This window comes from Aedes aegypti, chromosome 2 (genome assembly GCF_002204515.2).
Source record: "Aedes aegypti strain LVP_AGWG chromosome 2, AaegL5.0 Primary Assembly, whole genome shotgun sequence".
Taxonomy (NCBI): domain Eukaryota; kingdom Metazoa; phylum Arthropoda; class Insecta; order Diptera; family Culicidae; genus Aedes; species Aedes aegypti.
The window spans coordinates 459,064,815-459,080,818 of record NC_035108.1 but is presented as its reverse complement, the minus strand read 5'-3'; the positions used below and the strand labels follow the sequence as shown (position 1 = coordinate 459,080,818).

General features: G+C 37.5%; 1 protein-coding gene across 1 annotated transcript; it reads right to left on the bottom strand.

The window, feature by feature from the left end:
• Positions 1-3,032: 3,032 nt before the first annotated feature.
• LOC5565900 (carbohydrate sulfotransferase 11) lies at positions 3,033-15,785 on the bottom strand. Its single transcript, XM_001650211.2, has 4 exons — positions 15,613-15,785; positions 4,951-5,382; positions 4,023-4,280; positions 3,033-3,963 (listed from the first exon to the last, which is right to left on the bottom strand). The coding sequence occupies exons 2-4, from the start codon at positions 5,278-5,280 to the stop codon at positions 3,526-3,528; spliced, it is 1,026 nt and encodes a 341-aa protein (XP_001650261.2). The 5' UTR covers positions 5,281-5,382; positions 15,613-15,785; the 3' UTR covers positions 3,033-3,525.
• Positions 15,786-16,004: the final 219 nt, after the last annotated feature.

The following is a 16,004-nucleotide window of genomic DNA, read 5'->3' as shown; positions in this document are numbered from 1 at the left end:
GAGAAATTGTTTTTTTTTTCTATTTATACATATCCGAAATTGGAAGCTTCTTTTTTTGTTTGAATTCTTTTCAGAATTGTCTTATTATGCTTTCAGAATTCTATCGGGATTATGTTTGTAATCCTCTTAGAATTTTTTTTCAAAATCCTTTCAGGATTCTTTTCAGAATCCTGTTTGGATTCTTTTCAGCACCCTTCAGGAATATTTTCAGAATCCTCTAATGATTTTTTTAACATCCGCTGAGGATTCTGTTCAAAATCTTCTCAGGATTCTTGTCTGTATCATTTTAGGATTCTTTCCATAGTCCTTTAAGGATTATTTTCAGAATACTCTCAGGAACCTTACCAGTTTTATTTATTCAGTATTCTTTTCAAAATCGTCTTAGAATCTGTGAATAATCCTCTTTGGTAACTTTTTATGATCCTACTAGATTTTTTCCAGAATCCTCTCAGGATTCTGTCCATAACCCTCTCAGGATTCTTTCAGAAGCAAACCAAATCCTCTCAAAATTATTTTCAGAAGCTTCTAAGGATTCTTTTTAGAATCATCTCAGGATTCATTTCAGCTCGTTTCATGCTTATGATTCCTCTCAGGATTCTTTTCAGGATCCTCTCAGCATTCTTGACAGAATCCTCTTTCCTTCTTTTCAGAATCCTTTCAGGATTCCTTTCTGTATTCTTTCAGTATTATTATCAGAATATTCTCAGGATTCTATCGAGAATCCTCTCAGGATTCTCTTTAGAATATTCTCATAATTCTTTTAGGAATCCTCTCAGGATTCTATTCAAAACCATCTCAGGATTCTATTAAGAATCCTCTCAGGATTCTATTCAAAATCCTCTCAGGATATTTTCATAATCCTCTCAGGATTCTATTCAGAATCCTCTCAGGATTCTTTTCAGAATCCTCTTAGAACTTTTTTCAGAATCCTCTCAGAATTCTTTTCAGAATTCTCTCAGGGTTTTTACATAACCATCTCAGGATTCTGTTCAGAATCCTCTCAGGATTCTATTCACAACCATCTCAGAACTCTATCCAGAATCCTCTCAGGATTCTCTTCAGAATCTTCTTATAATTCTTTTCAGAATCCTCGCAGGATTATCTTTAGAATCCTCTCAGGATTCTATTCACAACCATCTCAGGATTCTATTCAGAATCCTCCCAGGATTTGTTCAGAATCCTCTCAGGATTCTTTTCAGAATCCTCTAAGGATTTTTTTTCATAATCCTCTCGGGATTCTTTTCAGAATCCTATCAAGATTCTTTTCAGAATCGTCTCAGGATTCTGTTCAGAATCCTCTCACAATTCTTTTCAGAATCATCTCAAGTTTCTTTTCATAATCCTCTCAGGATTCTGTTCAGAATTTTCTCAGGATTCTGTTCAGAATCATCTCAGGATTCTTTTTAGAATCCTTTAAGGATTTTTTTTTCAGAATAGTCTCAGAACTCTTTTCCAGAATCCACTCAGATTTCTTTTCAGAACCCTCTCAGGATTCTTTTCAGAGTCCTCTCAGGATTTATTTTTTCAGAAACCTTGAAGGATTTTTTTCAGAATCCACTTAGGATTCATTTCAGAGTCCTCTCAGTATTCTTTTCAAAATCCTCTCAGGATTCATTTCAGAATCCTCTCTAGATTCATTTCAGAATCCTTTTGGGATTCTTTTCACAATCCTCTCACGATTTTTTTTTCATAATCCTCTCAGGATTCTTTTCAGAATCCTCTCAGGATTTTTTTCATAATCCTATCAGAATTCTTCTCAGAATTCTTTTCAGAATCCTCTCAGGATTCTTTTCAGAATTCTCTCAGGTTTCTTTTCAGGATTTTTTTCAGAATCCTCTCAGGATTTTTTTCATGATTCTCTCAGGATTCTTTTCAGAATCCTCTCAGGATTCTTTTCAGAATCCTGTTAGTATTCTTTTCAGAATCCTCTCAGGTTTCTTTTCTGGATTTTTTTCAGAAATCTCTCAGGATTTTCCAGAAACCTCTCAGGATTGTTTTCAGAATCCTCTCAGGATTTTTTTTTTCATAATCCTATCAGAATTCTTCCCAGAATTCTTTTCAGAATCCTGTAAGGATTCTTTTAAGAATCCTGTTAGGATTTTTTACAGAATTCTCTCAGGTTTTTTTTAGGATTTTTTTTCAGAATCTTCTCAGTATTCATTTCAGAATCTTCTCAGGATACTTTTCAGATGGGAGGATTCCTTTCAGTATTCTCTACAGAATCCTCTCATGATTTTTTTTCAGAATCCTCTCAGGATTTTTTCCAAATCCTCTCAAGATTTTTTTTTCAGAAACCTCTAAGGATTTTTTTGAGAATCTTCTCAAGATTCTTTTTAGAATCCTCTCAGGTTCTTTACAGAATCCATCAAGCGTTCATTCCAGAATCCTTCCAGGATTCATTTCAGACTCCTTCCAGGATTCTTTTCAGAATCTTCTCTTGTTTTTTTTCCGAATCCACTCAGGATTCTTTTCATAATTCTCTCAGAATTCTTTTTAGATTCCTCTCAGGATTCTTTTCAGTGTTCTCTCAGTACTCTTTTCACAATCCTTGCAGTATTTTGTCCAGAATCCTCCCAGGATTTGGTTTATTAGTATTCTCTAAGGATTAGGTTTAAAAAGTTCGCAGGATTCTGTTTAGAATCAACCCGGTTTTTTCCCTTCCAGGATTCTGTTCAAAATCCTCCCATAATTCTGTTCAGAATCCTCCCATATTTCTGTTTAGAATCCTCTAGGGATTCTGTTCAGAATCCTCCAAGGATTCTTTTCAGAATATTCCATCATTCATGGTCTTTCTATAAATATTATAAAGGAACGTGTTCAAAATGCATGTTTTTACGTTTTTGAGATCATAATTGTTACATGAAAAAGTAAGAGACTAAGAAACAAGACAACTTTTTTTTATATTTGGTCGATGGGTGGTCGCACTGTGCGCCGCAGACACTTTGTTTAGATACGCTGCCTTAATAGAAAATCATAGCATCAATTCTGGGATCGAGATATCGATACGCCGGTCAACTGAAACAACCACAAACTTGTCAATTATAAAACCACATTTATTGCTCAGGTTAGTTTGTAATCACAGAGTTATCTTCAACAATTTTGATAAGTACGTACCAACGAATAAATCACATCCTAAAATCATGTACGGTCAAATTTTTCAATTGTTACAACTAAATTATTGTACACTTTGAGTATGAAATTGGGGTGCTACATACACCGGTATCGTGTAGCAATGAGCTAACGGTCCCACTTAGAATAGCTGTCATATACTTAACTATTTAACTGTTCAACATCCACTAATCTACGAACTAATATTGTCATTATTTTTCTACTTATTAAAGCTGATTGTAAAATCTGATAGAGTAAGTCTTATAGTTTACTGAAACTAATGAAACCCGGTACCTGGTACCAAAAAAAACCTTTGTCTCTACTAAGTAGTTAGCACTAGCACTAGATTTGATTTGTCGGTTCTCGAACATTATTGTCGTTATTGCTTGCGAGGGCTATTCTTCCATCGCCAGAGTATCATCCTAGCTCAAAACCTAGAATATCATCCAGTCCATAGTCAAACAGTCGGAAATCGTCTTCGTACAGTTTGTACAGACTTTTTATAATCGGTAGTGGAATGTCACTGAAATACTTTCGTAACCGTTCGTTGGTTCCGGATGTTTTGTAGGCGATGGGAAAGTTGATGTCCCCCATCCCGGTCAGATGCAGGGCCAGGGACGAATCATCGACCAGGGTTTCGTACTTTCCTATGATGTTGTACTGCAGCAGACACGGATGGCACAGTTTGGCGGCCGGTTCCCAGTGCTCGTTGAACGAGAGGTTCGAGTTGCGACTCAACTCCGGCGTCAACAGGTACTGAATGAACTCCAGGAAGGTAACGTCATGACCGAGCTCTAGCGATTCGTTAGAGGCGTTTGGACGGAATGATCTGATGATGGTTTTACCCACACGTGACTACAAAGCACGAAAGAATTAATCGCACTTTTTCACATTTTAAATTGAACATCTCTTACCTGAAAATACTTGGCACTTCGGGAGTTTCCCTCCAACTTGTTGCGGAAGGCAGACAGCAATCGTTCGAAAGGGTGTCGTACCAAAATGAATCGACTGTAGTCTGTCAGCACTTTTTGCTGTTCTTCGGGTCCGAGGGAACTCAACGTTTTGAACATGCCGTTGGAGTGAGCGGTGTCGGCTGGAATCTGCAGCGGGTCTGTACCGTTCCATCGACCGGTCATGATCATTAGGATACGTTTCCAGTTGGTACAGGCAACCTGTAATGAATATTTAATACTTGATTTAATGTTATCATTAGAAGAATGAAAATGATTGAATTGCACTGTTTAACACGGGTCTGTATTATGCAAAAAATAATGATTTTCTTTCAGAATTCTAAGATTCATATTAAAAGCGCAAAATTCAATCCGAAAACACAAAATTTCTATAGGCATTTCAGACTCTCAAATGTTTTTGAACATCAATCATACAGCTTGAAAATCCATTGCAGTCCCACTGAATTCCAAGAAACCTTATTTTTTCTACTAAGCCCAAAACTATATTTCGAAACCCCTAAAATTTTTCTCAGGTTCCAAGAATTTCCACCGGGATATAAAAAAAGTTCCAATGGAATACCAAATATCGGCACATCTTCCTTAAATGGTGCATATTACCCAGGTCACCCTAATGATAGCAACTCCAACAAAAGATTTATTCTTGGATACATTATTCATTCTGCAGTCGATCATTTCGACAAACAAACAAGTTTGGATATCTTTTGAGTTTGAATCCAAGCTAAGAATAGGTTTGAATCATAACATCGATTTACACGTTATTAACTGTTGACAGTAAGTTTAAAAATTCATTGTTCTGAACATTCTTCTATCACTCTTAGAGCGCCCAAAGAATTTGGTACCAATTTGGCTTTGCTTTCACCTCAACACTTACCTTCGGCACATAACAGTACAAAAACTTGTGCTTCTCGTCCACCAGTAGATGACTCATCTGAAACGTGTTCAACTCGTCCAACGATTTGTACTCCAGATGGTCCCTCATCTGGGCGCACGCTTTCACCAGAGCATCTTGCCGTTGAAAGTTTTGCGACTGCGTCAGCTCGTGACCATGCGCACTGAAATCATCCAGCGCATTGTCCTCCACCAGCACCGGAAAAGCATGCTGCTGGCTTGGCTCCAAACTGCCACCGGACACTGTTACTAGCACCAGGTGGATGTTTATTGCCAGCAACAATCCAAACAATCTCCGGCACGATGATATCATTCTACCCAACAGTTCCCTTCCGCTTTTCTTGGGTCATGGGGAGGTGTCGTCGATCTATCGCTCTCGCTTGGCATGGGGAATAAACAGCAGAGTGTTACATGTCTGAAAGTGCGAAAGCAAGCAGAAATTGTTGAATGTTTACTCAAACTAAGGCGAGTGATCTAAACAATGCAGGCTTCGTTCATGAATTACGTAACTCGAGTACGATGCGCACAATCTTCAAATCAGACCGGTCTGGCGGTATGCAAATTATTGCTTCTTACTTCATCTTGCCCCTAGGGTTGTCGTAAATTAATCGATTATTTCGATTAATCAACTCACTAATTGATTAATTTTTCATCGATACATGTCTCGCTCAATAATCGAGATAATCGATTAACTGACATCGATTATTTGTCGATTATACCAAGAAAATAACAAATTCAGAAAATTGATGTTTGCCTCCAAAATATTGAGTTTTGTGTGCAAAAATATCTGTTTATTAATTCCTAAATTAATATATTCGAATGCAACTAGGGTTGTCATGTCTATTACGGCTTAAACCAGCCAGCGGTGTTAAAAAAAGCTAAAATTCCTAGAAACAAAAGTCAATTTGGACAAAATGAGATGTAAAATCGTGAAAAATGGAATCGTTCTTGTGGGCTTCAATCCCACGACTCCCAATACGCTAGACCACGTCGAAAATAACACTAACCATTGAGCCAACGTTGCGACGCTAAAAATAAAAATCTCTCACTGTTGTTCGAAGGCACGCTTAGGAGAGTCGAATTGAACATCTAAGAGAGCCAAAGGAGATGTGGGGTTGTGACGTGGTTTCAGGTTGACCGATTACGCTGCAGAACCGTTACCCGTTATGTGGCGTAGTTGGCTAATGCACCCAGTCTAGCGTATCAGAAGTCGTGGGACCAAAGCCAACCAGAACGATTCCATTATTTTTCATCATTTTTTATCTCAATTTGTCCAAATTGACTTTTGTGTCTACAAACTTCAGGTTTTTTTTCTTATTTGAATGGTTTTCTCCACAGCGTGATAAAAAATGCTCGAGGAATTACACTGCGAGGATTTCCCCTGCTGTAATCCTTGTAAATGTCTCTGTGGATGCCATGAGTATCCTAAAAATGATATGGTTTCATGTTTTTTAGATATTGCTTCAAGAATACCCAAACTAATCTAATTGATCTGCGCTGATAGGCATTTCTGAAAAGATTCCTTTAGGTGATCCTACACGAATACCGCTTAGATAAATTGCTTCGATTTTATCGTCATGTATTATTCTAGGACTCCTTCAGATAGTTTCCTAAAAAAAAGTAGAGTCGATTAGAGGGATAAAGCTTTCTTCAAAAGGTTCACCATCAACTTCTACTAGGATCCCCCAAATAATTCTACAAGGAAACCCACATGTATTCTAACTCGCACAGTCTTTTTTCGCAGTGGAAATGAAATTCCGAAATTCGCCTCACCAAAAATTCACCATTTTTTTTAGGAATTATTCATAATTATAATTCCTTCAAGAATTCCTCAGAGAGTTGTTCTAGTATTTTCCAGAATGTATAATATTTTTCTGGGATAGCTTGAACAAACTTCTGAATTATTTTTTCAAAGAATTCCAGGAGAAATCCCTAAAGAAATCTTTGGAAAAATCTCTGAAGAAATTCCAGGAGGTATAATTAGGATAATTCAAGAAGGAAGAAAAGAATTTTTGACATAATCTCAGGAGATATTTCCAGATGTATCTTTGTACCGATTGATGATGTAATTTCTGAAAAAAAAATTATAGGTATTCCTCAATTATTTTTGGTATAATTCCTGTTATTGTTACTAGAAATACCCTTGGAGAAATTTAAATACGAATAGTTTTTTGAGCACTTGTGAAAAAATGATGCAAGTTGAATTTTTCTTGTGGTTGAAAAATGAAGCTGCTTGTAGTAGGGTTAATGCAATACTTTCTCGAAAAATCATAAAAAATAATCCCATGTTTCCAAAGGAAATAGAGGAAATATCCAGGTTCATCTCCGATTCCTTAATACCTTCTACCACAAATTTCCTAAAGTATTCTTCCTGGAATTTCTTTAAGAACATTCAAAAAAATCTTTAAGGTTTCAATTAGAAAAATCTGTCAGGATATTTTCATGGGAAATTTTGCTGCAGATTCCGGATTTTTTTTTTTGCGGGCTGTCCGGATTTTTTTCGCTGGGAATCTTTACATGTTAAAATTTTTCCGAAATTACATGTCAAGAAAATTGTCTATAAATATCTTACCATATTCCTTTTTTACTTTCACCAGACCTATTATTTACAGCTTGAACCTATTAGGAATGGGGGCCCAGATAGCCGTAGCGGTAAACGCGCAGCTATTCAGCAAGACCAAGCTGAGGGTCGTGGGTTCGAATCCCACCGGTCGAGGATCTTTTCGGGTTGGAAATTTTCTCGACTTCCCAGGGCATAGAGTATCTTCGTACCTGCCACACGATATACACATGCAAAAATGGTCATTGGCAAAGTAAGCTCTCAGTTAATAACTGTGGAAGTGCTCATAAGAACACTAAGCTGAGAAGCAGGCTTTGTCCCAGTGGGGACGTAACGCCAGAAAGAAGAAGAAGAACATATTAGGAAAAAAATCCTATCATGTAGAATACCTACGGCTGTTACTTCAAATATTTAACGAACTCATTGATCAGCTCCAGTTATCCTTGTTTAGTTTAAGTAGATCTTCTACAAAAAATTTAAATGGCTATTTTATTTTAGTAATTTTTTTTTAAATCAATGAATAATACAAAATAATAAGGTGAAATATTGTTGGATTTTCTATAGAATTTTAATCACTAGTCTTGTGGATACGGAGCAACAAATTTAGCATATTAATTAAAAAACATAATTCATTCGTTTGAAAATTCTTGCAGCAATTTTGCTTTTCAAAAATTTTTGGCAAACATTCCGTACCAATTTTGTCGAAACAGAACTTCACTTATTTTTTCACCTATCTATATATTTGATATTTGTATGTCATAGAAGGCTGGTAGCAGGTCTCTTTTTAGAAACTTGACCTTTAATTCAATGCAAGTCTCTATTTTTAATGGAAGATCCCTGGAGTTTTAATTGTACTCTACTTGCAGTGAATCCTGGTGAAAATGTCGAAAAGTTTCAAAGTTACTTTTGGAGAGTATTCACTCTAAGAATTTCTACTGATATTCCTCGAGGAAAAACTTCAGGAATTCTTTTAGTGATTTCTCCAGAGATTTCTTTTGAAATACTTTCAGGCAGTTCATTAGGGATTAATCCATAAATTCCGCTAGAGATTCCTCTCCACCCAGTCTCCACGAATTTCTGTCAGGGATTTTTCTGGAATGCTCAGTTGAATTTCTCCTGAATTCGTGCCAGGGAATCTTTGAGCACTCCAACGCTAGTATCTACAGACATTTCCAAACATATTACTCTTTTTTTTCTCTGAAACTTATTCAGGATTGCCCAGATATTTTTCCACTAATTTTTACTTCGACTTTTCTAGTTGTTACTCTGGTAGGTCTTCCAAAGATTCCTAGTGGACTTTGTAATTGTAGCCATGCGTTTAGCAATGTCAGTCATTTAGGGGTATTCTGAATACGTGGATTCAATTGCGGCTGTCAAAAAATCCATCTCTGGGCTTCGTGTTGTCCGTTTTAATAATTCAATATGTGCAGCCTTTGGCTGATGACGATATAAACTGTCCTAACGAAGCGATAAAGGGTTTGTCAAACAAGGAATTCAAACGAAACCATTTTTCCTTTTATTCTTCCAGGCATTTTGAAGAATTCATCCACAACCACTCCCAGGAATTGCTCTGAAAACTTATCCTGGGTTTATTTGAAAAATATATAAAGAATTTTTCTAGGAATTGTTCAGTACATTCGACCTGAGATTCCTAATAATCGCTTTCATGGATTCTTCGAAAGTTCTTTTAAGATTTCACAGTAGTTAGTACTAGAACAGTTATTCCAGTAATTCATCCAATCATAAAAACACAAATTTCTGCAGGGATTTCATCCGATATTGTTTTTGTTATCCTTTTGGAATTCTTCTACAAACTAAGCTCTTACGGTGAAATTCAACAACTGAACAGTTCGGTGAAATAAAACACCGTAATTCCATCGGAATTTTACGGATTCCGGTGAATTTTTACCGAATACTGTGAAAATTTACCGTACTCCGTCAATTTGTTTTACCGAACCGTTCAGCAGTTGAGATTTCACAGGAATCCGTAAAATAATTTAAGTGTGTACGGTTACTTAAGAATTTTCAAAAGTTTGATCAGACAGTACATTAGAAATTAAACCCAGGTTTCTTTTAATTTTATCCAAACAATTCTGAAAAAAAAAATTCTCTTGAGACATCTTTGGAAGAATGCCTGTAAATTCTCGGAAACTTTCCTAAATAATGTCTTGAGGAATTCCTGAAAATATTTTAGGAGGAATCTCTGAAGCATTTGCTGAAGTTCTTCTTCTTGGCATTAACATCCTCACTGGAACAGAGCCTGCTTCTCAGCTTAGTGTTCTTATGAGCACATCCACAGTTATGAACTGAGAGCTTTCTTTGCCAATGTTGCCATTTTCGCATTCATATATCGTGTGGCAGGTACGATGATACTCTATGCCCAGGGAAGTCAAGGAAATTTCCATTACGAAAAGATCCTGGACCGACCGGGAATCGAACCCAGACGTCTTCAGCATGGCTTTGCTTTGTAGCCGCGGACTCTAACCACTCGGTTAAGGAAGGCCCCCATTTGCTGAAGTTATCGTCAATAAATTCCTGGTTACATTTTCAAACACATCCTGAAGGACAAGTCTGTAGGAAGCACTTTAGATATTTTCACAGATGTATTCGTCCAGGACTCCGAAGTGTTCGAAGAAAAATTTCAGTTCTATTAGCAACTCAGTAGTGTCTTCAAATTTGAATTATTTAATTATTGAAACCATAAAAAAATGAAGAGAGGGTTCGCTGCAGAACTCTACACGGTATAAATGTAGGCAATAGGTTCAACCAAATTATCTATAGTATACTGAAAATCATCTTAGTTTGAATAAAGAACATAAAGGAACAATATACTACCTATCTTTATTAACGAGATTTTTAGCCCTGGCCTAGTTCATCTCGGGACCAACGGCTTTACTTCCCTTCCGAAGGGAAACGTCACTGATTTTTTTTGTGTGACTATCTCGGGGATGGGATTCGATCCCAGGTCCTCGGCGTAAGAGGCGTGTGTTCTAACCACTACACCAGGTCCGTCCCCTTAATAATATACTAAACAATACCTCATATTCATGGATTGGAAATTGGTTTTGTACTAATATCTTTTTATTTTACTTAAACGTTTATTTAACAGGCTCAAGCGTACTACTAATATCTTGTAAAAAAATTCATAAATTATATGGTAAAGTACTCAATTCGGTATTCATTTATTTAAAAATCAACAGATTTTTGTATCAGCCTCAACAGCGTATCTGCTCAGCGCCGTAGTTTGCGGTTAGGCATGTTGATCCCCACCAAGAGCGCCAGCCTAAAGGGGGCGTCAAAAGGCGTGACTGACTTGGTAAAATTTTGGAAGATATATATTGCACTAGGGCGATGAAATTCATATACATAATAACGGAAACTTCAGACAATTTGTGAAAAGTTTCCAACAAAAAATGCTACAAGTATCTCAAACGATATATTAAAGTATAAGCTTTTAAAAATTACACATACATTTAGTTCGTAAATGAGTATAAACATAGAATTTTATAATTCATTTTTGTCAAGTTTCATTAAAATTACAAGAAAACCTTTTTTCCAATTTGAGAAAGATCATTATTATTTTTTTCACCACTTGGATTTAAGAGATCTTAATTTCGTCTTTCTTAGATTTCACGCCCTGTTTCGATCACCGCCGCCCATGCAACTATCCTGATGTTCATGACAGTTTCTTCGGCCGGCACAGCACAGTTTTTACCCTTTTTCTCTTTGTTCTCCACTCACCAGCTGGTCCACGGTAGACACAACAAGGTAGGTTGTAGGACAAAAGGTCGAAGGACAGAAGGTCGAATGACAAAAGGTCGAAGGACAAAAGGTCGAATGGACAGAAGGTCGATGGGACAAAAGGTCGAATGGACAAAAGGTCGAATAGAAAAAAAAGGTCGAATGGACAAAAGGTCGAATGGATAAAAGGTCGAATGGACAAAAGGTCGAATGGATGAAAAGTCCAAATTGTACCGTTTAAAGGATTATCGTACATTCAGTAGCTAACATTTTAATCACAAATTCCTCCCTTCTCATCTGAAGTTTTTCCTTCTTTTAGATGATAGCTGTTCTTCAAAACTATCGTTTGGAGCAATAATTTGTATTAATGCTATTATTTGCCCAACAAAAGATTCATTTTCTGAATATCGGTTATTATTATTTTGAAACTCCAAAGCATAAAGTAATTATTATTAGCTTTTTATTTGATACATTTTCAATAGAGATTTGTCCTTCTTTGAAACATTGGCTGTTCTTTTGGAGTTATACATTAAAGTGGTTTTATACTGTTGTAGACACTTGTATCGACGGTTATTCCTTCTTTTATAATCGACCGTTCTTCATAGATTTCACTTTTACATCTTGCCTGTATTTTTTTTTAATACAGGCTGTTCTTCATGCATTACAGAGTTTATAAGCATTTCAATTGCATTTCTGACAAAAGATTTTCCTTCTTTAGAAGTTTTGCACTTTTAGGGCTATGCATTAGAGTTTTATCTGACTGTTGGTTTCGACTGATTTAAATTAGCATCAGGGAAAAATAATCATCCTCTTTCTGGAATTAGGTCCCAACTAGGGTAGAGTCTGCTTCTCAGCTACTCTAGCATTTACTGAGAGCTTTTCTGATAATTTGATCATTTTTGCATTTGTGCATCATGCTTTTTATTAGGAGATGATCTGCAACCCGAACTGATGCAACACTTTATCATATGCAGAAGGCAAACTGCTTCTCCTAGCCGTCTTGAACATTGTAATAGGGAAACAGCCTCCTCAGAGCGAACCCTCTGCTCTGCAGTCAACTCATGGCGACACGCCATAGGTGCTATAATTCCAGTATGGGCCACTGCACAAAAATCGTTCTCTCCCTTTCACTCTTATATAACATTTGTAAACAACAAGGCGCGCGCTAGGGTAGATTCAACACATGCGCTGCTCGGTGCTACGCTCGCCATCGGTATCCAAGTTGTAAAACAACTGCTCAGTAACGAAGAGTCTCTACAGCTATTTTTACCTTATTATACAGGTGTCTAGATGGTCTACATGGTACGCTCGAAGACGCGCGATCCGGAAGCTACAATTTCGTTTCTCGTTTTAAAATTTTGTCTTCACATCAATTATTGTGCTGTTTTTGAACAACGTATGTGACGAAGTGCATGAGACGCATTGAGAAATTACCCTAAAAAGCAAGGAACACCAACATAGGTCTCAAAATGTACCGTGCACGGGTGAGCATTAAAGGAATGTGGCTTTTGCACATAATGCTACACACAATAACTCTGGATGCACTACGACCTAAAAAGTCTAACAAAATTTCACCCCGAAAAGATCGTTGACCAGCTGAAATTGAACCTCCCTCAGTATGGTGTTTCTGAAAATATGCGCGTTTTCTTCGCGTCTATTTTAGCTGTAGCGCTTGTGATAACTTGCTTTTTTATCTAAAGAGTATAGCCTTTTGTTCTTCCTTAATTGTTGTCCATTCGACCTTTTTCATCATTCGACCTTTTGTCCATTCGACCTTTTGTCCATTCGACCTTTTTTTGTCATTCGACCTTTTGTCCATTCGACCTTTTGTCCATTCGACCTTTTGTCCCTTCGACCTTCTGTCCATTCGACCTTCTGTCATTCGACCTTTTGTCATTCGACCTTTTGTCATAGATTCAACAAGGTAGGCTATTCCCTAGGCTATTTCCACGTGTAAACAACGATTTTCCATCAAAACATGTGTCGTCATTCCTATCGTCAAGCATGAGGCCTTGAGGATAGTAAAGGAGATCAGGCCTTGCTTTCTTTTGCACTCGTTCTTGTTTGCGATAGGAATGACGTCACTGCCAAATGTCATTTTTCGGAGTTTAATTCCTTGCTTCTTTTTACCGTGCAGCTGGTCATGTTTTTACAACAAAACCAAATGAGCTTCGATGTTTACAATCATCGTCATTGTTCTCATGCTCCAGCTGGTCGTGTTCTCGAGTCAAAACCAGCTGGTAGTCACTGAAATCAAGCATTAAATGTCAATCGTATTTGAAAATGTACCATCTGTACATTATTGGCAGCTTATCAATTTCGTCACGAGAGGCTAAACATTCGTGAAAATCACAATAAATTCGACAAATACAATCCCAGTGATTCACAGGTTAAATCCAGTAAGAAATTTTTATATAGAATTATAACATGAATCATACAAAATCCTGAGCGGGATACGCGGGAGTCATAAGTCATATTTTCAACAATTGACAACTCTGATTAGTTTTATTTCTGAGTTGAAACAAACGGTGCTACCTGTACACCTTTCTGGATAAACTTGTGAGAATTCGAGAATATGCATGGTAGCAAAACTGCTTATAAATTGTATTTTCAAAACATGTTTAACTCAATTCCCTTCTGAAGCTGAACTAGAGATTTGAAACGCGAGCAAAATCATTAAATGCCCATTCAATCTATTCGATACGGTCTATCCGTAGATTCTATGTTCATACAACCTATTGAATAAAAATGCTTAAACTTCTTCAACTTCAACTGACTGGCTTCACTCAAACTGGAAAATTTGTTATTTGAGCAAAAGTTTTTCCAGCAAGATCTTTCAGCCTTTTTGTAAGTCTGGCGAGTTGTTCCATAACGTGGGACGTTGTAGTATTAACGGTGACATCCAAATCACTTGTATTTTCAATGGACGAAATGTGGCTAAATCAATTCAATATAGCTCCCAGTTTGTTGACCGGGGATGCCCATGCAATCAATGTTGCGGTTTGCCACGGGGAGGTTTTTTTTTTCTGTTCGGAACATAAACCACTGCGACCAATATTTGATCTATTGTAGTATATCCCGTGTCCTTTGTGTAGTGCATGTCGTTTCACTTTGTCACTATCTAGAAGTGATAAAGCATTCGGTTTTCTTACAGTTGTAATTCCTAACTTGATCACAGGTAAGGATTCTAACTGAAAGGTTCCTACCCTTCGAAGAGTGTGGTGCATGCACTCTCCACAGGCGCGCCCCTTTATCAGGCAAAATCGGATCCCTCGATAAAGCCAAGAAATTACACCGATATTGTCCATGCATCAGAATCCTAGTCCTTACTTCTTCAAACTAGAGAACGAAATAAATAAAAGATTAGAAAACAAATTGTTGAATTCGGCTCATTTTTTTTCCTTGTCTCAAGATCATTCTCGGCAACTGGGAAAACCGAGACTTGTCACTTTCAACAAGGTTTAAAATGTAACAAGGACTAAAAGTGTTCCTTTGATTACTATAATATCCTGTTCTCTTCGTTTGAAGCAGTCAGGACTAGGGTTCACTGGTAGATCTTTACCCCATAACGCACCACGAAAAGGTGATCTACCCGCGTTATGGGGAGGTTAGTCGATCATCTATCGCTCTCGCTTGGCATGAGAAATAAACAGCACAGTGTAACATGTCTGAAAGTGCAAAAAAAATGTTAAATGTTTACGCCAACTGATCTAAACAGTGCAAGTTCCGTTCATAAATTACGTAACCCGAGTGCAATGCGCGCAATCTTCACATCAGATCAATTTTGCGGATGCCAATTATATGCTTCTTACTTTGCTTACTCCCCGCTAAGACAAACTCAATTATCTCACCGCTCCTGCAATTGTTCGTCAAAAGTTTTGTTTACGAAACCGATCAATAACAGAAGCCAACAGATCTTCTGGTTACGCGAAATGATCGCGATTCAGTTGATGCTCACAAAAAAGTAGAGGTGGAAATTTCCTTTCACACTAGCCTTCACTAGCAGACGGAATCAATCTCAAAGAGAAACCTTGCCCTTCGCCGTGTCAAGTTGCTTCGGAAGCATTTTTATAGAGATAGTTCCGTCTCGCCACAAAGTACATTTTTTATTATCTAGCGGGCTTAAAGCTGGGAAGCCGAGGCATGACGATAATTGATCATAACAAAAACACTCCACCCTTGACGCACGACGAGTACCGTGTTGAAAGCGATGAAGCGGAGCTCAGCATATTTCTGCTATCTACTGAAGTCTCACACGAGCTGATTAATTACTCAATCGTAAAAGGGCATCGCGTGTCAACTGTTCCTCACAGTAATCAACTAACGATTTAGAGATCCACTTACGTTTGTTCTTTTTCTTTCCTCGTTATTTGGAAAAGGGCAATCTTAAACTGTATCAAATTTCACTGGAATCCATCGTTCGACTGGATAACGTGGACGACGACGGGCTTGACGATGTACGGAAGTTGTGAGCTCGGCGAAGATTCAAATACGACTGTCTGTCGCACGGTCGGATGTCTGTCAGCAGAATCGAGACCTTCACCACACCAACACGATACGACTGTTTAAAATTACTGATGGTGTGGGTTTGTTTGTCTGTTGATACCTGGAGCACATGAGGACAGAGTTCGCCGGATAGACTGAGTCAGAGTGATTGGAATCAAGTTTAGCTGATATGTTTCTGCAGACTTGAATGTAATGTGTTCCCATGATTGACAGCAAACCGGTCATAAAAC